The sequence below is a fragment of the Amphibalanus amphitrite genome, unplaced genomic scaffold (genome assembly GCF_019059575.1).
Source record: "Amphibalanus amphitrite isolate SeventyFive unplaced genomic scaffold, NRLGWU_Aamphi_draft 000240F_arrow, whole genome shotgun sequence".
Taxonomy (NCBI): domain Eukaryota; kingdom Metazoa; phylum Arthropoda; class Thecostraca; order Balanomorpha; family Balanidae; genus Amphibalanus; species Amphibalanus amphitrite.
Genome location: NW_024881735.1, coordinates 535,877 through 557,702, shown reverse-complemented (window position 1 = coordinate 557,702; position 21,826 = coordinate 535,877). Strand labels below are relative to the sequence as shown.

At 47.6% G+C, this 21,826-nt stretch overlaps 1 protein-coding gene across 10 annotated transcripts; it reads right to left on the bottom strand.

Moving 5' to 3' along the window:
• Window positions 1-1,201: 1,201 nt before the first annotated feature.
• On the bottom strand, window positions 1,202-14,747 carry LOC122386099 (uncharacterized protein C7orf50 homolog). 10 transcript variants are annotated; one of them, XM_043374936.1, is made up of 3 exons: window positions 14,729-14,747; window positions 3,440-3,912; window positions 1,202-2,073 (listed from the first exon to the last, which is right to left on the bottom strand). In XM_043374936.1, exons 2-3 carry the CDS (start codon window positions 3,845-3,847, stop codon window positions 1,834-1,836), a joined length of 648 nt encoding a protein of 215 aa, XP_043230871.1. In that variant the 5' UTR covers window positions 3,848-3,912; window positions 14,729-14,747; the 3' UTR covers window positions 1,202-1,833. The 10 variants fall into 10 exon arrangements, with proteins under 10 accessions (XP_043230871.1, XP_043230872.1, XP_043230865.1 ...); XM_043374937.1 differs by lacking the exon at window positions 14,729-14,747 and adding an exon at window positions 14,640-14,662; XM_043374930.1 differs by lacking the exon at window positions 14,729-14,747 and adding an exon at window positions 14,505-14,657.
• Between the last annotated feature and the right edge of the window lie 7,079 nt (window positions 14,748-21,826).

The window sequence follows — 21,826 nt, the reverse complement described above, 5'->3', positions numbered from 1 at the left end:
CAACTTCAAAATTTGACCTCACTTGACCTGACCTTGACCTGACCTCGACCTGAAATTCATCCAGAGGTGGTCCATATCACTTATTGAGTGTGCCTATTGAATTCTATGAGTAAAATGACCCATAAAACATGTGTCGCACATGCCCTTTTCTATATTTTGTTTTTGGGTGACCTGACCTGACCTGACCTGACCTTGACCTTGACCTCTGAATGATATTGTATGCAACGAATATTGTCTTGGTAGCCTAAGAACACGTTTTGGGCGATCAGTCTCAGTCCATGACTCCATTCTTCGGCAACTACGGTGCAAGGCCGATACTGTAGAAACTTGCAATTTGTACCCTTGACCTGACCTTGACCTTGACCTCAAACTTTAAATTAAGTACATGTTTTTAGTAGTTCGTGATGAGAGCTTTCGATTGGCGTTTGAATTTTCCAAATCGGACCATTATTTCGGGAGATAACAGGGGGGGGTAAAATTTACCCCCCCCCCAGCCCCGCGCGTTCGGCTGGAGACCCCAGCCCCGCGCGGGTTAATGGGCCCAATGCTCATCTTTTTTACTTCTAAGTCTCTCCTACATAAGATAAAACCACTTCTCATGATTTTCTTTGCGGGAACATTGTTCTTGAGAACCAAATATAATGCCTACCAAAAATCATCAAAATCGGTCTATATCTTCTATGTGATGATCAGAACTTTTCGATACCCCCTCGTATGTTTTAGGAAGGAAACCAACGCGAACCAACGTCCCTGGGTCATCTGCTCAGCCATGGTATATAATTGCTTTGAACCCATTAAATATTTCAATACAGTTATATTTCAATTATCATTCGTAGCATCTTCAGATTGATTGGAGATGTCGGTATGTACAGATTGGAATGAGACTAAATAGACCTCTCCAGCTCCAGCCCAGTGAGCATGCGCTTTTTCGTAAACAAGAGCCGCGTTGTAATAGAACATTCCAATGTTCTATCGATGCTTGGATCACACCCAGTAGTGCGACGTGCACCGATAGACGAAAACTACTATTATATGACAGCCGAGGGAGCTGCCAAGTCCAAGAGAAAACTAAAGGAAACACTGAAGTAGGTACTAGAAATGGCTGTTTCCGTGACCAAAAGACTAGTGCAGCGTCCGTCCAGTGGTTCATAGTTCCGAGACGTCCATCCATCTGACCTAATCGCCGGGAAACAGTCGCACATTCCTGGAGACATCCGTCGTTTATTGTCGCCGCGACAGTCGATAAAGCTCGTCAGTCGGCCGCCGTCCTAACTGTCCGGAAGACAGTCGACGAGGGATCACCGTATCGAGCTGGGCTATCAGCAGATTGTGCGCAACAAAGCTGTGACCACATCACCGATGACGAAACGCTCATTGTAAGAATGTGACTGCGCCGGCAGTCGCTGCTGACTTACTGGCGAGCCGCGCTCCAAATACGGAGTCCTTTCATCCCGCACGGCGGCAGCCCGCCACGAGGCCAACAACTATCGAAGATATGACAAAATCATCCGAAATCATCGTATTGATGGTCTTCCGTCTCTGCTCAGATGAAATGGGTGACCAGCGAGACACAGTCGTCAACAACACATGTCAAATAACAGTAAGCGCGACAAGCAATGGCAGCACTTCAAATAAAGTCACGACAGCATCGGACCCCTTGTCTTGACGCTGAAGCCCCCACATCAAAACCAACATCAAAAGGAGCTCCACTCTCATACCCGCAACCCTTTCTCACAATTCTCCCCGTGCTCAAACCCCAAATCACTCTCCAACTGCTCGCCGACCAGACTCGCCGATCATCCCCCCTCCCCCTCCCCAACACACACCGGCACCTCACTCGTCATCGTCCAGGCTCTGGAGCACACTGCGCGCGCGCCGGTACGCCCGTTTGGTGGGCTTGTCCCTGCCGATGGCCTCGCGCGCCTGTTCGCGCGTCTGTCCCTCTGCGCGCAGCGACGGCCACCGGTCGCGCGCCTCTACCACAGCTCGCATCTCGTCGGCCAGCCGGCCGCGGGCGGCCCCGCGCACCGACACCGCGTACTCGAGCACCAGCGGGAAGTCGGCCTTGCTGATCTGCCGGGCCGCCGCGGGAAGGTCAGATGGGGTGCACAGCGGAGACGGCGGGGGTAAGACAATAATGGTCAGAAATTGGGTAGTAACAAGTCCAGTGGTGGGCACTCGTAACTTGACCGCGACTTCAATAACGATAATCCGAAAACCTTTTTCGAGGTCGGTGACTTCGATAAAGATAACTCGATAACCAAATCGGTCACTTCGATAACGCGATAACGATAACGATAACTTCAAAAAGACAGAAATCGAAAGGTTAAAATATTTGAAAGTAATAAGCTTCTAAATAATATCTAGCTCCTTAAATATTCCTTAAATAAGTAAAGCATTCGTCGAAAAACTTAAATATCTTTGGCGACAGAGCCTGTTGTGCCGAAAGACGTTCCAAATAGCTTTTTTTCAGCGCTAAATCTACAAAGCTGCTATCTCAGTTCAAAACCCCATGATGTTGAGAGTGAATTCACCGTTCCGTGCTTCTATCCTCAGGATGCTGAAATCCTTCTCCTCCACGCCGCAACCCCCTCCGGGCTGGACAGGCAACTTTATCTCATGCGGGCTGCTCCCTTGGAGCGGCACTGCTGCTCCCGAGGGAGCGCAACCCGTAGCCGGGTGCAGTGAGTACCTTGGGGCTGGGTGGCCTGTCCTCTGGACGGACTCAGCCCCGGTGACTCACTAGGGTGCCTGCCAAGACCAATGTCTCCCCCTATATCCTATCAATCTCCCGGCTCTGAAATGGTCCCATTGGACCGGAAGGGCCTAACCCAACAAAACAAACAAGGGTGAACTTATTCCCTTTAATACGCTTGCGTCGCATTTGATAAAGTTATCGTTATCGATTGACCAAAACGGGGACTTCGATAACGCTACATCGATGACGATAATCAATGACGATAAACTTGAAAAACGTTATCGTCGATAACGACTTCGATAATCGCTATCGATAGGGGGTTCGATTTCGAAGTGCCCACCACTGGAAAAACGAACAGCATTGGCAGATGATGTCGGCTCCAGATTACGACATTTTTATCGGTACAGCCTGAATAGACTTATGGCTCGTCAATGTCTTTTTTTGTGCGTGTGTGCGAATAACGACATTTATCAATATCAATACCTTCAGGCTTGAGACAAGTTTTTTTATAAATCATAAATAGCCAAAAAGTCAAAACTATCACAGAACACGTCAAATTAATTTCTATATCTGTGGAAACGATAAGTTGCAAAACCAATATGAAAAGCTGTATGATACTGGCATGTCGAGCAGTAATGCTGCGGCATGCTATGCAGCAGAATCAGTACAAACATATTATTTCTGGCATCTGGAGGTCACCTGATGATGCAAAATAAAGACATTACTACTCTGAGTACTCACTTTGGTGTCGTCCAATAGATTCTGTAGGATCCATGATTGCACCAACGTTTGGAACTTCCAGTTGGACTTATCTTCCTTCCACTGAGTCACGTAGCTGATCGCATACTCGGGCGTGGTCTTCTTAACCGCAGCAGGTGACTGATCGGGCGTCTTTTGCGGCTTGTTCTTTTTTACCCTGTTCTTGCGCTTTTCCCGTTTCAGAGCCTTGTTTGCTTCAGCGATCTTTTTCTGTTTTTCCTTCTGGGCGTCGCTCTGCTTTTTGAGCATATTGTCCGGGATCGGCACAGCGCCGGCCAGCGTCTGGGCGTCACCTGTGTCCGACGTCTTACCCGCCTTTACCGGAGGATCATCGCCGACATCTTCGCTTGGTGCCAGCTTCTTACGTTTCTTTGTTTTCTTCTCTGCCATCCTTTACGAACGAGTGAAGCGATCTAGCTTACTGAGATCGTCCCTTCTACTTCAGTGTCAGAAATCTGCAGGAGAAATGGCGGTTTAGTTGTAACAGATAAATAGACACCTCTGGCTGTATGGACTACAGATTAGACACTTCACTGCTGGCACTAAGTGATTGTGATTGAGGGATGATGTGGGAGTGGCTTGTGGGAGTGGCAAGGGAGTAATGAACATTGTGGGGCATTCTCCAAAACCTCTACCTTCCAACACAACTCATCGAATTTTGCTCTGTTTAAGTGTTTGTATGATGTAAATTAACTTCTCCATTTTCCTAAATTATACTAAGCGTTATGAGGAATATCATGATATGTAGTTTCATTACTTGACCTTATCCTCAAAGTAAGTAAGAGTTATTCTTGATAGCTTTAAGAACTTTCGATAAAAAACTTTGCATACCTACTTACTTTGAAGATAAGGTCAAGTATTGAAACTATTCTCAATTTTCCATCGGAAGTTTTTCTAAGGGGCGAACAATATCAATAATTCAGACGTCGTAGGAGAACAAAAACACCCCCACTATCCCCTTTCCCAGGGTAAAAAGTGAGCCCACCAGTATGAAGCATCGGGTCTTCCATTCCACACGTTAACTGAAAGCAAAGTGAATGCTCATTGCGGGTTGGACACGGTAGTAGCGTAATAAACTATAAGACAAAACCATTTATAAAACCTTGTCCAAGGTGACGGGAGTCCAACGCCAATGCGCACGGACCGGCCGGCGGCCGCACTAGCCCCACCTGACTGGGCGCCGCCAAAACTCCCATACGATAGGCCAGCATCGGTGCAGGCGGCGCCACTGCATCGTCACAGACACAGCTGACTCACGCTACCGTTCACTCATCGTGTTTGTTCTGGGTACGAGTCTGGTAAATCCAACACGATGGAATGATGGCAGAAAAATTTGTACCTGGTAAGTCACCTGGGCGTTGACTCAAAGTATAACGATGGTCACCAGTATAACAAGGTCCGGAGACCCCTACTTGTTGTAGGGGTCTCCGGGTCTCCCGCCTACACGAGGGATGAGGTGACTGAAAGAGGCAATATGTTTTGCGACCTCCAGCCTGCACCTCCTGGGGGAAATGTCGGGCCAACGTTCAAAGCAGTAGGTACTAAGTTAACGTTCTTAAAGCGGATAATAAACACAAAATATTGTTAATGTTTTGAATTAACGGAATGGCAAAACGAACGCTTGCTGCGCTGGTTTTGACCAACCGTTCCGAAATCCCGCGTTGTCGGGACCCAAAGTCCCAATATAACAGGATACGGTACGTCCCACAAGCTGAGCTTAACTAACTGCGGGCCTGCGGCTCCTCTGACCAGTGGCAGACCATGGAGACTCCGGCCGCCGGGAGTCTCCATACATCGAGCACCGAACAGCAGCCAGCTGCAAACAATGTCGGGACCGCAGCCCACTGTTCGCTGTGCGTCCAAATAACAGACACTCTTCTGGCACCTTCCCCTGATGTGCGCCCCCTCCTCTCCCTCCCTTGCATATCCCCGTATCCCTAGGTACCGTCGGCAACACACTGCCCACGATAGAAGAGTTAACCCGCGCCCGGCTGGGGGTCCTGGATTTCCACGCCCTGCTGGGGGGGGGGGTGTTTGAACACCCCCCCCCCTTGTAACTCGGCTCCTGGGCCACGTAGCGATACGCGGAAGGCGGCGTTCGAAAGAGCGTCAAAAATAATGACGAAATCACTTCGGTCAATTTTTTGGTCAGGTCAAAGGTCAGGTCACCAGAGGTCATTGAAGGCAAAATTTCGCCGATTTCCAGGTCGAATGTCGAAAATTTCCAAGAAGCCAACGCATAACTCGGGAACCAATAGAGCTACAACGCCGCGGAAAAGCGCATTCGATAGCCCTATTAACGCCCTTTCTGAGTAATTCTCTCAGATTTGACCTAACGTCAACGGTTTTGCCTGCAGGGGGCAAAAACTGCAAAAATAGCCGATTTTTTCGGAAACAGTTTTTCTGCAATAACTTTTGACCCAAGCCTTGTACGAGCTTACTTTTACCGGCATCGTGTTCCTCTCGTCAAGACGCATCGAATGAACTATAACTTGACCTTGAAAGGCCAACTTGAAAATTTGACCTCAGGTCAAGGTCATGACCTGACCGGAAAGGGTCATGTTGCATATCAGTCGATCCGTATCGTCGAGCTGAACACATCTAAGGCGTTTTCATCGCTCTAGCATGCCTCTATCAAAAGTTATTTGCGAAAAACTGTTAGATACCATTCGTGACCTAAGATGACCTCAGGGCATAAACAAGGGTCACGGACACCATTTTCATGTTCAGTGTGTCTAAACCACTTGTAATTCGGTGTTTGGGAGTGTTTATAATGTCTTTCGTCCAAAAGAGGCGCAGTTCAATTTTCTCCCATAGACTTATAATGGGGAGGTCGCAAAATTGACCTGACCTTAGGTCATCGATATAAAAATTCTGAGATATACATTTTGTACATGCTATTGCTCTCAGCAATCGCTGAAAGTTTCAAAGCGATCAGTCACTCGGTGTAGCTATGACAGACATTGAAACTTTTTATGAGGTGAGGTCACTTCAAGTGACCTGGTGACCTGACCTTGAATGACCTTCGTCTGACATTTTCACAACAAGTGTAGAATTGATGTATGATAAGGTGTACCAAAAACGGCGGCGCTCCGCGCCGCCGTTTTTGAGATATTCGCGAAAAACCACAAGGGGGGGGGGGTGTTCAAACACCCCCCCCCCCCAGCAGGGCGCGGGTTAACGGCAAGGACATGGTCATTCAGATCATCTAAAACATTGTTTGCTTTTCAACTCTGGCAGTTAGACTGATTTTACTTTAACCCTCGCCGGCACAGGCCATTTTGCGTCCTTCCTTACCAACCCCCCCCCCCTCGCGTTTGGCCCCTGATCGAGCTAGAGCTTCGCGGAAAAAAACGAGCGTGTTGCCCGTCACGAGAGGAAGCCGATGATACCCAATTTTAAGATCCTAGGTCATCGGGTGACCTTCCAGGTCAGGTCAATGACCCGAAAACCGGGGAAATCGGGACCTGTTAGAAAGTCGTAAAGTGTGGCTGCTATGTGGTTTTCCGGGGTGCTGATCACGAATATCGTGTTAGTTTTGATCAGAGATGATGTCTTGAAGCATTTAGACCAGGTCGGGTCAGGTCAGGTCAGGTCAACCGGTAGGGGTTGTGACGGGTATTCGTAATACGTGTCAACCGCCTCTGACAGCTTCGTAACATGTTGCGATAGCACCAAAACTACTTCGTAAATGTTGAAATGGTTGCTAAATTCGAATTCAGCTCCAAAAACTAGCCCAGAAATATGTAAAACTCGAAAAAGTGAGCCGAGGTCACCCGAGGTCACCAAAGGTCAATGACCTGACCTGACCTTCAGGTGACCTTAACACCCACCCTAATGTATGGGAGCAACATCAAATCACATGTTTGAACGTTTGAAACCACGGAAAGCTTGCAAACGCGCGGCTAATGCTAGCCGACATACGCCGAATCGCGATTCCGACCAAACATGGTCTCGGAAAAGAGGTCACAGGTCAAAGGTCATTTGGGTCAGATCATGAAATTTTCAGGGTAGGTGTAAAATTGATCAATGTGAGGGTACTGAAAGTTTCGTCGCGATAGGCCGCTTTTTACGCGAGTTATTCGCGAAAAAACTTACGGGGGTTGCATCAACCCCCCCCCCCTGTGCCAGCGAGGGTTAACCCTCGCCCTGGCAGGGCATTTTTCATAACACGGCCTGGCAGGGGGGGGGGGGGGTCGATGCGACCCCCCCTCGCGATTGGCTCCTATGGCACCTAGAAACACCAAATTTGGTAGGTAGGTGGGCCCCATGGAGTTCTCGCCCCTGTGCAAATTTGGTTGCTCTAGGTCAATATTTAGGGGGGTTTTGGGGGTATAAATGTAAAAAAATTCGCTAAAAACAGGTCAAAGGTTTTTCGCTTATAACTTTTGATCTAATTAAAGGGACCCTCCCACCTTAACATTAGTTTTGAGTTGAGATAGCCAAGTTTGCGGCCAGGCTCAGAAACCACCATTTATCCTGGTCGCAACCCCCGCAGCTTTATGGTGTTCAAGAAATTTCTTCCCTTTACTTGCACGGTGGGACCAGCGTGGTCCCTATCTCTTAACCATTACGGGAATCTGATGACGTCATCAGGCTTTCGAACGTCCGTTAAATGTTTGACTAAAACGTTTTGTAGCACGCGGTGGTATATGCTGCTTTGCGCGCAACAAATGCCGCCTTTTCAAATAAAATCGCTAGGAACAGCGGAGATCCCAAAAAGTAAACAAAAGTAAAAGTCTGATATCTTGAAAACCAGTGAATATTTTTCGATGAAATTTGGTAGATATTCGTTTTTGCTCTTTCTGAACCGAGCGACATCACTTTCATGCCAATTCATTAACTTTTTTGAAGGTGGGAGGGTCCCTTTAAGATAGAGCAAAAAAGAAAAGCACCAGTGAACTCAGCACGTCAAGGCGCGTCGAATGATATACTTATTAGCTTGCTTCAGTGTACTTAAAGTTTTTCTTAAATTTTAAGTAAACTTGACTTAATAAATTAAGTTCAAGTTATCTAAATTGCATCATATTGCATATCATTCGATTCGACTGATCACCAGGAACACAATGATTCCATTTTTTAAGCTCTAGCGTCATTATGTGCCAAGTTATTGGCAAAAACGTCATTTGACCTCAGTTGACGTTATTTGACCACCTGACCCATGGATAAGTACACCAAACAAGGAAGTACCAAGTGACCTGCTGCTAAGTACTGTGGTTTCAAAGCACAAAAATGATAGAAAGAAGCGGATATCTCCATTATTTTCCGAATTTAGTATTTTCCCATAGGCTTAACATTACGACGTAATGACCTCTAACTGACCTCAGGTCAGTGACCTCAAAAAACCCGAACTATATGTTATACAACTCGGTGAACTTAGCACATCCTGAAAGTTTGAAGGAAATCGGTCCAAAACTGTGAGTTGGACAGGTGCAAAAAGAAAATTGAAATTTGACCATGACCTTGTACCGGTTTTTCTGACCTGGTGACCTGACCCAAGATCACCCGGACCTGAAATTTTCAGGTCATATGTAAAAAGGTTGCCCCATAGGCTGTGCCAAATTTGGCGGCGCTGCGCGCCGCCGTTTTTACGCTATCTTCGAAAAAACCTTGGGGGGGGGGGTCGCATCGACCCCCCCCTGCCAGGGCGAGGGTTAAAAAAGGAATGCTATTATTTGGTGTAGTTACTGGTTTGTCATGATTATCCCCAACATTATGTCATGACCCAGCTGTCATATTATCGGTATCAAAGGGGAATGTTATTGCAAAGGTGATGGATATTGTTTTTTTTTAAGTGCCATTTCTTACATACTTCAAAGAAAAGTTTATTTGAATAAGTAATGCAGCTCTCATATCAGTTACTCATGCCCCTTCCATATCTCTAGAGAGGTGTGCATGGGCAATGGGCATTGGGCATACTCCCCAACAAGATTCTACAATTTTCTAAACTTTTAAAGGGAGGAGCAGATCATGCCCCAAGTGTGGTCCTGTTGAATTTACTCCTTGGTTCACCGGTAAAAAGGCAATAGGGATGATGGATCCAAGATGGATATTGAGGAATTTTCTCAGAACTGTAAACTAGTCTGAAGAAAAGCAAAATAATTGGTTCATTGAAAGGCTTCTATTAGCCATTTTTCCACCATAATTCCAGACTTGAAAACCATCAATCTAATGATCATCTCAGTTTTCGTCATTGGTTGTCCTGGGATCCATGTCATGCCATGTCTGGTCTTCCATATCAAGCTTGCAGTTAAAGGGACCCTCCCACCTTCAAAAAAGTTAATGAATTGGCACGAAAGTGATGTCGCTCGGTTCAGAAAGAGCGAAAACGAATATCTACCAAATTTCATCGAAAAATATTCACCGATTTTCAAGATATTAGACTTTTACTTTTGTTTACTTTTTGGGATCTCCGCTGTTCCTAGCGACTTTATTTGAAAGTGCGGCATTTGTTGCGCGCAAAGCAGCATATACCACCGCGTGCTACCAAACGTTTTAGTAAAAGATTTAAAAATCGTTAGATCTCCGCTGACGTCACAAATTCTAAGGGGGCATACCAATGCACTAGCCCCTTAGAATCCAAAAACTGCAAGTTTGAAATTCCATATCTCCGAATTAAAGCATTTGTCGATGTTGTGAGTGCCCAAACCGGTATTTGCAGGCCATGGCCACCAATTTGGCTATCTCAACTCAAAACTAATGTTAAGGTGGGAGTGTCCCTTTAAAGTGTCATGCTGAAAGCAGTGCAAAAACATGTAAATATAGCTCTTACATTTAAAGATGCAAATTATTGAGCAAAGAGGATTAATGACATAATTTTGACCAAAAGTTCATGGTGGAACAGACTATGTCACTATCATAGCTAGCATGTCCACTGGGAGAATAAAGTTCAGCAGTGAAAGCTGAACAAAGAATGGCTGTGTATATACACTGGCAGAGTCTATATATAGGTACCATGACTCTGCAACCAGTAATCAGTAATCTTGTCTGCAACAATTGAGCATGTTCAGCATTTCATTTTCCCCAAATCCAAATAACTTGATGAATCAGACATTAACATCAACATTGCATGGAGTAGGCATGCCTGAAATTCTGCATGCATGGCTCAAGCAGTAAAAGTGTAGAAGTCCAAATGATAAAAACATAATCTAACCTGATCTAACCTTACCTACAGGTACTAGCCTACAACCTACCATACAAGGAACAGATCACTTGTTGATAGGGTGCATCTACCGAAGCCCATCTGGCTCCCAAGAAGAAAGTATTAAAAGGCTGGAGCAGCTGATATGCCAAGCAGCTGCAGCCCCCTTCTCACACCTTGTCATCATTGGCGACTTCAATCTTCCTGGCATTGACTGGGCAACTGGTGCATCTCCTTCAGCCACACACTCCTTTGTGGAGACGATCCAGGACTGTTACCTGTTCCAACACGTTACCCAGCCCACACGTTACAGGCTTGGAGAGAGGCCAAGTACTCTGGACTTAGTATTTACCAATGAGGAGGGTATGGTTCGCAACCTTGAGTACGGCCCTGCCCTGGGTAGAAGTGATCATGTGATCCTTACCTTCACATTGATGTGCTACGCACCTGCGCCATCCTCGCTGCCACGCATGTATTCTCGCACCAACTATCGTTCATTGACTAATGTGCTTAAATCGTGCAACTGGGCGGTGATGAGGAACATGAGTACTCAAGAAGCTCACACCTTCTTTAGCTCGTCAATCTGTGCAGCCATTGAGTCATGCTCCAGCATCAGAAAGAAGGCCTCTGACCATAACATATATATGAACCGCCAAGCCCTCCAACTAAGGAAAAGGAAAAGGCTATTGTGGAGCACTTACTGCTGAAGCCACGATGAACTTGATCACGCCAGGTACGTCAGGTGTCGAAACGACCTGAGGAACGTGACCAGAGCCCTCCGGAGACAACATGAGCAAAAGCTGGTACTGTCAATCAAAGATAACCCGAAGTGCTTCTGGCGGTATGCAAATTCACGCCTCAAGACCAAAAATGGCATCGGCGACCTAGAAGACGAGAATGGAGAAACGGTGTCTTCTGATAAGGCAAAAGCTAACGCCATGAACAGATACTTCAGTAGCGTCTTCGTCGAAGAAGCGTCAGACACCATCCCTGTCCTGGAGCGCCCCCATCACGGACCGCTTCTGGAGGACGTCGAAATCTCCCCGCTACGGGTACACACTAAGCTGGCAGCGCTGCGGGCACACAGCTCGCCAGGACCCGATGGCCTTCACCCTCGCGTACTAAAGGAGAATGCAGCCGTCCTCTCCCACCCACTGAGCTGGATCTTCAGGAAATCGCTGGACTCCGGGGATGTCCCCCCAGAGTGGAAGATCGGCAACGTGACTCCGATATTCAAGAAAGGAGATCGCCGCCTACCATCCAGCTACAGACCGGTGAGCCTGACATCCGTCTGTTGTAAGGTCCTCGAATCTGTCATAAGGGATGAGCTCCTGCACCATATGTCAGCAAACGGCCTGCTTCACAGAGCTCAGCATGGTTTCCTGGCAAAGCGTTCGTGTAGCTCCCAATTGCTTGAGGTACTGGAAGACTGGACCGCTGCCTTGGAAGACCGAACCCCGGTGGATGTGGTCTACCTAGATTTCGCCAAAGCATTTGACTCGGTGCCGCACAAACGTCTTCTCGAGAAGCTGAGGTCGTATGGTGTCGGAGGTAAACTTCTCACCTGGATACAGACCTTCCTAGTTGGCCGTCGTCAACGGGTGCTGATTCAGGGCTGCAACTCGGAGTGGGCACCTGTCTCCAGCGGTATCCCCCAAGGTTCAGTATTGGGGCCGACGCTGTTCACAATATACGTCAACGACATGCCACTAGAGGTCTCAAGCAATATGAAGATGTTCGCGGATGACACGAAGCTATACAAGCCACTGACAAATCCATCCGATCGTGGTGCTGGCCTGCAGGGTGATCTGGACGCTCTGGCACGATGGTCCTCAAGGTGGCTGCTGCCGTTCAACGCAGGAAAGTGTAAGGTGATGCACATGGGCTCAAGAAACCCTGCACACGAATATAGGCTGAACGGGACGCCCATCGCTGTGGTAGACGAAGAAAGGGATCTGGGGATCATAATCGACTCTGAGCTGAAGTTTCATACGCAAACGGCCGCGGCCGTTTCAAAAGCCTCACAGCTGCTCGCGGTCATCAAGCGATCCTTCGCTCACATCGATGAGACGACCCTACCCTTGCTCTACAAGGCTCTCGTCCGCCCCTTTCTGGAGTTTGGGAACGCCGTCTGGGGACCGTTCAGCAAAGGAGACCAGAAACGCTTAGAAAAGGTCCAGAGACGCGCCACGCGTATGGTGGAATCCATCAAGCACCTTCCCTACCCCGAGCGTCTGGAGCGTCTCCGACTGCCGTCGTTGTTCTACCGCCGCCGCAGGGGAGACATGCTGACGGTCTACCAGCTGTTCCACGGTGGAATCGATGTGCCGGCAACGACCTTCTTCACCAAGAACGAGACCGAGCTGACGAGAGGACACGGGTGGAAGCTGCTCAAACCCCGAGCTGTGACTCTCGCCCGACGAAGCAGCTTTAGCGTCCGCATCATCAACGACTGGAACGCTCTACCTGCTGAGGTCGTATCAGCCGAAACACTCTCGACATTCAAGGCACGACTCGACCATCACTGGACCCACCTAATGTATGTCATGCCACAACCTTACGAGTCCTGAATGTCTCTGCAAGTAACTCGGTGAGAACGGGACCTATAGGCCAAGTGGCCTTTTCTATCCCGATGACCTTCAAGGTAAGGTAAGGTAAGGTAAGGTACCAGCCTACAACTTACATTGACCCTATTCATAAATCTTTGAGCAAAACTCTGACTGTTTTGCATAAAAATTTAAGGGGAAACTCACTGAACTCTGGGAAACTTCACTTTTGTCGCCTTTCTGGCAAACCAAGGGTCACAGTGCCCCAGTGCAGCCCTGACCCCACCCCTGACCCCATTCCTCCTATGCTTCAAAGTTCAAAGGACCCTACCCCATCCCCATATGCTCAGGAATGACTGAAGCTGGGAAAGTGATGGTGGAACACACTGTTAGTGCCCCTTCTTTCTTCAAGTGTGGGAGGGGGGGGACACTGATGCCTAGTGACTGTTCTTCATGGGACTCAAATTCATGGCCCCCTGACCAGTATTCATACATTTTTGGGCAAAAATCTGGCTTTTGTATAAAATTTGAGGGGGTATTATACTACTGGTGTGAAAGGGAGGGTTCCTTAAATTATTATTAATAGGAAAATGGCTTGAACAATAAAGCGCAATTGCTGAAATTTTGGGCATAAAACAATCATGAATCCATTGAAAAAACTTATTTAGAGAAAGTGAGTCATATTTCCTTTTAAAGAAAATACCAAGGTGATTGGTGTCTGTTAGTGACCTGAAGGTCATACCTGATCTTTTTAGCATTAAATGATTGTAAAGACAATTTTCTAGGTTGATACATGGTTTGTGACAGTATGGTGTGGTTTTTATTCAATTTTGAGCCGCCATTAGTAGAGCAGACGTCACACAAAGGTTTTCCAACCGAGGAGAGGCGCTGTAGGTTTGTAGGTTGTAGGGTAGGTTTGTAGGTTGTAGGGTAGGTTTGTAGGTTGTAGGTTAGGTTAGGTCAGGTTAGGTTAGATTTATTTAGGCTTTCCTAGAAGGAAGCACCTCCGTGTATGGCTCCTCTCCTTGGTTGGAAAACCTTCGTGTGACGTCTGCTCTACTACTACCTTTTGAGCCTAGGGTGCAAAAGAGTGATTTGACCCAAACTGGTTTGTAGGTAGGTACTGCCAGTGCATTTTAATACAAAAAAAACATCATGCAAACTACGCAAGACAAAACTCACCAAAAATGCAGAAATACTAACACGAATGGAGACTTGGTATCCATTAGTGTAAGTATAATTACCCAAGATTCTTACAGATATTAATTACCCGTGCAATCACCTTGCAATTACCCAAGATTACTTGCAATTACCGTTTCTTATAGGTATCTTGTAATCACCGCAATTACCTACCCAATACCCGTGTGCACGTGCGCTGCGCATCGCGTGCATTGCGAATATATCGCGTGCATACAAAAAACCGCTGTTCGATAGCATGTTTTTTAATAAATTATCCTGGTAACGACAGGTTGCTAGGCAACTGCGGAGCGACAACCCACGACGGGGGATCCGTGCAAGATCTACCGTGTCAAGGAAAAACATAGTAAGCGCCAATGTAAACAAAAATGAGTTAGAGATGCTAACGGGGGTTTTCGGGAACGACGGATTCGTTTCCGGTATCGCTTTTTTCATAACTTTCTCCAAAACTGAGATATTAAAGGGGTAGAATATAGCAAGTCCAGTGGCGTCTTCGGTTTGACAAAGAAAAACACAGTATGTGACAAGTTGCTGCATGCGGGAGTGTCTAAAAAGCAGACGAGATTAGCAGACGAGCCCATGCTCAGTAACTACTGGACCGATTTTGATAATTCTTTCACCATTCAATAGCAGGGAACTTATATAGGTGCCGTATATCGTTTTTTGGCGATTGGTTCACTATGACTGGACCAATCGGACCAAAATGGTCCAGAACCATACACCCCCTTAAAAGCAGACGAGCCCATGCTCCGAAACTACTGGACCGATTTCGATGAAACCTTCACCATTAGATGCGCCGTGGTTTAAAACGGTGCCGTTTTTGATAATCTTTTGATTGGTCCACCTTAAGTGGTCCAAATCGGTCCAAAACCCCTAAAATCTGTTGCAGACGAGCCCATGCTCCGAAACTACTGGACCGATTTCGATGAAACCTTCACCATTAGACGCGCCGTGGTCTGAAACGGTGCCGTTTTCGATAATTTTTTGATTGGTCCACCCTAAGTGGTCCAAATCGGTCCAAAACCGCTCAAATCTGTTGCAGACGAGCCCATACTCCGAAACTACTGGACCGATTTCAATGAAACCTTCACCATTAGACGCGCCGTGGTCTGAAACGGTGCCGTTTTTGATAATTTTTTGATTGGTCCACCCTCAGTGGTCCAAATCGGTTCAAAACCCCTAAAATTTGTTGCAGACGAGCCCATGCTCCGAAACTACTGGACCGATTTCGATGAAACCTTCACCATTAGACGCGCCGTGGTCTGAAACGGTGCCGTTTTTGATAATTTTTTTATTGGTCCACCCTAAGTGGTCCAAATCGGTCCAAAACCGCACAAATCTGTTGCAGACGAGCCCATACTCCGAAACTACTGGACCGATTTCAATGAAACCTTCACCATTAGACGCGCCGTGGTCTGAAACGGTGCCGTTTTTAATAATTTTTTGAATGGTCCACCCTAAGTGGTCCAAATCGGTCCGAAACCCCTAAAATCTGTTGCAGACGAGCCCATGCTCCGAAACTACTCGACCGATTTCGATGAAACCTTCACCATTAGACGCGCCGTGGTCTGAAACGGTGCCGTTTTTGATAATTTTTTGATTGGTCCACCCTAAATGGTCCAAATCGGTCCAAAACCGCTAAAATCTGTTGCAGACGAGCCCATGCTCCGAAACTACTGGACCGATTTCGATGAAACCTTCACCATTAGACGCGCCGTGGTCTTAAACGGTGCCGTTTTTGATAGTTTTTTTTTATTGGTCCACCCTAAGTGGTCCAAATCGGTCCAAAACCCCTAAAATCTGTTGCAGACGAGCCCATGCTCCGAAAATACTGGACCGATTTCGATGAAACCTTCACCATTAGACGCGCCGTGGTCTGAAACGGTGCCGTTTTTGATAATTTTTTTATTGGTCCACCCTAAGTGGTCCAAATCGGTCCAAAACCGCTAAAATCTGTTGCAGACGAGCCCATGCTCCGAAACTACTGGACCGATTTCGATGAAACCTTCACCATTAGACGCGCCGTGGTCTGAAACGGTGCCGTTTTTGATAATTTTTTGATTGGTCCACCCTAAGTGGTCCAAATCGGCCCAAAATGCCTAAAACCCGTTTGTACTTTGTCAGAGTCCGGATAGATTTCTGCAGCACAGAGGTGCCCCAAACCCATTGTCATGCATTTTGCTTCCCAAACTAGAGCAAAAATGCATGCTAATTGGGCCTGGGGCACCTCCGCGCTGCGGAAACCAGCTCATCGGTTGACTGCATGAAAACGTATTTTTGGGCTGTACTTGAACCGATTTGGACCACTTAGGGTGGACCAATCAAAAAATTATCCAAAAGCGGCACCGGTACAGACCACAGCGCGTCGAGTGGTGAAGGTTTCATCCAAATCGGTCCAGTAGTTTCGGAGCATGGGCTCGTCTGCAACAGTTTTTAGGGGTTTTGGACCGATTTGGACCACTTAGGGTGAACCAATAAAAAATTATCGAAAACGGCACCGTTTTACACCACGTTGCGTCGAATGGTGAAGGTTTCATCGAAATCGGCCCAGTAGTTTCGGAGCATGGGCTCGTCTGCAACAGATCTTAGCGGTTTTGGACCGATTTGGACCACTTAGGGTGGACCAATCAAAAAATTATCAAAAACGGCACCGTTTCAGACCACAGCGCGTCTAATGGTGAAGGTTTCATCGAATTCGGTCGAGTAGTTTCGGAGCATGGGCTCGTCTGCAACAGATTTTAGGGTTTTTGGACCGATTTGGACCACTTAGGGTGGACCAATCAAAAAATTATCAAAAACGGCACCGTTTCAGACCACGGCACGTCTAATGGTGAGGGTTTCATCGAAATCGGTCCAGTAGTTTCGGAGCATGGGCTTGTCTGCAACAGATTTTAGCGGTTTTGGACCGATTTGGACCACTTAGGGTGGACCAATCAAAAAATTATCAAAAATGGCACCGTTTCAGACCACGGCGCGTCTAATGGTGAAGGTTTCATCGAAATCGGTCCAGTAGTTTCGGAGCATGGGCTCGTCTGCAAAAGAGTTTAGGGGTTTTAGACCGATTTGGACCACTTAGGGTGGACCAATCAAAAAATTATCAAAAACGGCACCGGTACAGACCATGGCGCGTCTAATGGTGAAGGTTTCATCGACATCGGTCGAGTAGTTTCGGAGCATGGGCTCGTCTGCAACAGTTTTTAGGGGTTTTGGACCGATTTGGACCACTTAGGGTAGACCAATCAAAAAATTATCAAAAACGGCACCGTTTCAGACCACGGCGCGTCTAATGGTGAAGGTTTCATCGAAATCGGTCCAGTAGTTTCGGAGCATGGGCTCGTCTGCAACAGATTTGAGCGATTTTGGACCGATTTGGACCACTTAGGGTGGACCAATCAAAAAATTATCAAAAACGGCACCGTTTCAGACCACGGCGCGTCTAATGGTGAAGGTTTCATCGTAATCGGTCCAGTAGTTTCGGAGCATGGGCTCGTCTGCAACAGATTTTAGGGGTATTGGACCGATTTGGACCACTTAGGGTAGACCAATCAAAATATTATTGAAAACGGCACCGTTTCAGACCACGGCGCATCTAATGGTGAAGGTTTTATCGAAATCGGTTCAGTAGTTTCGGAACATGGGCTCGTCTGCTTTTAAGGGGGTGTATGGTTCTGGACCATTTTGGTCCGATTGGTCCAGTCAGAGTGAACCAATCGCCAAAAAACGATAAACGGCACCTATATGAGTTCCCTGCTATTGAATGGTGAAAGAATTATCAAAATCGGTCCAGTAGTTACTGAGCATGGGCTCGTCTGCTAATCTCGTCTGCTTTTTAGACACTCCCCTGCATGCTAGGTTTTACCTCGACCAAAGAGACCTGAACACCCCATTTTGCGCTGATGTGCATTGTGATAAAGTGTCGCATACTAGGTTCTTGCCCATTCGCGACTTCCGCGCTTTAGGAAGCCCACTCCTCTGGTTGGGTCTGTCTGTTACTGCTGGCTACATGAGCGAGCTTGATGGCACATCAAGGTTGATGCATGTAGCAACTTGATGTGCTCTAGAAAACCTAAACTTCGCTTCACCGCCCCGGAGTCCCTATTGCAACTTATCAGTGTGAACCCCGATTTTTGAACTGTGGAGAGCCACACTGACAAACTTTCGCGGTGTCCTTGAGTGGGCCGACATCTGCTGCGTGTGCCGAGCCGCCGAGCCCCGGTGGTACGAGTGGCAGGGGTGCCGGATCCAGTATCCCTGCACCTCTTCCTGACGTTCCCGAGGAGTTCCTGAGGGACCCAGTGTAATCTACGTCTGCCTCTGCGATACCGAATACGTCTAAAGAGCACGATATTAGGGTGTGTGAAGTGCGTTAGTAGGATAAACTATTTTGATTTGGGTTGTGTTGAAGATAACGAGAGATACTGATGCATGCCGAGGCACTGTAGTCAGCCAGCATGATGATGAGATGGCGTACACTGCAGATATGCAGGTGTAACTTCTAAAAAAAAAGACCGTGGCCCTGTTCACGGGGACCTGCGGTAGCTGCGGCTCGGCGGTCAGCCGCGGGATCTATGGCCACGGGTAAACACCGAGCTGCAGCTACGGCACGTGCCCGTGAACAGCACTCGTGAAAATCACTTCTTTATGAGCCGTCTGGTCCATAGGCGTAGGAACAGGGGGGGGGGGGGCGGAGACCCACCCACTTTTCAGCCTTTTTTAAGGAAAAATCTTCATTTTTGATTTAAATACAAAACTAAGAGCAGGAAATGGTTCAGCAAGGTAAGATGAGCACAAAACTACAGAGAATTTCTTCATGGGAGCATTCTTGAAATGACAACTGTTTCAGTTTTGTTGACAACCTATTTCATAGATAAAGCACATCTGGCACAGAAAAACGTAGTAAGTAACCATGCTAGGTTTTCCCTCTTCGTCCAATGCCACAGCTAATCTAGCAAGTCCACATTTACATTATCGGTAAGCATTTGAAAAATTTGGATGGCATTTCTGAATTGCGCACATAAAATACATATAGAAACACTATTCAGGTTGATGCATGTTATGCGCATTTGCTTAGGCTAGCACACTTTAACGTTTCCTCGTTTTTCTCCGTTTCGTCACCTTGACACTTACTAGGTTCTTCAAAAATAGGGTAGAGATCCGTGTAGCGGATCCGGCATCCGCCAAGGCCGGATCGGATCCGTCACAGTTTTGACATGGTCGGATGAAGGAGAACCTTTCGTCCATGGTTTTGAGATGGGGGGGGGGGGAGTTCTCTTCTCGGCCGTGGGGGCCGGGGGGGTCTAAGGTCCTACACAAAACACAGAAACTCACTGCTCTCAGCGTATATTTAGGGCCTTGCTCTCAGCACTGGCGGATCCAGGGCATTAAGCCCGGGGGGGGGGGGGCAAACCTATAGGGTAGGTAGTAATCCAGTAAACATGCCGACGCCGGCCCGACGTCGGGCCGAGACTCGGCCCGGCGTCGGCTGGAGCTAGACCTCGGCCCGACGTCGGCTGGACGGCGGGTACGCCCGCATGTACCTACCGACGGCCAGCCGAGGTCCCGCCGACGTCGGACCGACGCCGGGCCGAGATCGTTTACCGAGGTTAACCCTATTCCTGGCGGGCTCCGCCGGGACAAGAAACTGGCGGGGGGGGGGGGCCGATCAGGGCTGGTAAAAAAGCAAATTGCGTCCCCGACCAAAAAATGAGAGCGAAAAATGACCCCGACCTTTTTATGATTCATGTATGCAGGCTGCATGCAACTACGATGCGCGTTTCATTAGGTTTCATTTCTATATTATTATTTTTTTTACGAGCAGTCATTTGTACTAAATTGCTTATCAGACTCGCGCTTCGAAATCTCCAGTTTGTTAATTAAATGTCACGGCATCACTCGGTCACCGGGTAGCGAACAGACGAAGAACCCGGAAAGGGTAGGGGGCGCTACGATCGTCGAATAGATGCAATAGGTGTCGCTATTGTATCGGTAGCTCACAACGACGACGGCTAGAAACTATCGACCCCGCATGTTATACCCCGGTTCCGAATCTAGTCGTTTGTCTAGTCGTATAGCTGGCTACAACTGGTCGTCAATCAACCCCGCTTGAAATAGCACAGCCGACAGCGGGGTCGGTGTCTAAGCGTCTGTTAGTATGTGTTTTGTTTTGTTTTGTTTTGTTTTGTTGGGTTAGGCACTTTCGGTCGACAAGACCATTGCAGAGCCGGAAGGATGATAGGAATTAGGGGGAGACATTGGTCTGGGCAGGCACCCTAGTGAGTCGCCGGGGCTGAACCCGTCCAGAGGACAGGCCACCCAGCCCCAAGGCACTCACTGCACCCGGCTACGGGGTGCGCTCCCTCAGGAGCAGCGGTGCCGCTCCAAGGGAGCAGCCCGCATGAGATAAAGTTGCCTGTCCAGCCCGGAGGGGGGTTGCGGCGTGGAGGAGAAGGATTTCAGTATCCTGAGGATAGAAGCATGGATAGGTGGGAGTATGTGTTTGATCATCTAGTTTGATCTAGTTTTCGTTAGCAACTGTCGACGGTAGTTTTGCTGTTAAAGGGACCCTCCCACCTTCAAAAAAGTTAATGAATTGGCATGAAAGTGATGTCGCTCGGTTCAGAAAGAGCAAAAACGAATATCTACCAAATTTCATCGAAAAATATTCACCGGTTTTCAAGATATTAGACTTTTACTTTTGTTTACTTTTTGGGATCTCCGCTGTTCCTAGCGACTTTATTTGAAAGTGCGGCATTTGTTGCGCGCAAAGCATCATATACCACCGCGTGCTACAAAACGTTTTAGTCAAACATTTAACGGACGTTCGAAAGCCTGATGACGTCATCAGATTCCCGTAATGGTTAAGAGATAGGGACTAAGCTGGTCCCACCCTGCAAGTAAAGGGAAGAAATTTCTTGAACACCATAAAGCTGCGGGGTTTGCGACCAGGATAAATGGTGGTTTCTGAGCCTGGCCGCAAACTTGGCTATCTCAACTCAAAACTAATGTTAAGGTGGGATGGTCCCTTTAAGGAAGTGAGTTGTGGCTACTAATTGTTCATAACCACGTTGTAGGTATGTATTAGGTATAGGGGCTTTTTATGTCCTTGTTAAGGGGGATATACGTTGTGGATTCAATGATATCTTTTACTTGCGTTTAGTTTCTGCTTTATTTGAAAGTTATTTATTACTGTAAAAGTTTACTAAATGTGGTAATTTTGACCCCGGGTACTTGAACTTTTACTGGTACTGTGTCCCCGACGACGTCAATAGGACATAACACTTTACCAGCCCTGGGGCCGATTCGCCCCCCCCCCTTCAGATCTCAAAAACTACACATCGCAGCGACAAACGGCGAACGGCGTTTGATAGGTCGTTTAAAGATCTACAACTTTCCCAGTAAACATGCCGACGTCGGCCCGACGTCGGCCGACGTCGGGGTGACGTCGGCAACTCGGCATCAGCATGCCGACGTCGGCCCGACGTCGGC

Coding starts and splice junctions, on each gene's coding strand:
- LOC122386099 (XM_043374936.1), bottom strand. CDS start 3,847: ATGGCAGAGAAGAAAACAAAGAAACGTAAGAAGCTGGCACCAAGCGAA. Junction 2,074..3,439: donor ATCTATTGGACGACACCAAA/GTGAGTACTCAG, acceptor GCGGCCCGGCAG/ATCAGCAAGGCCGACTTCCC.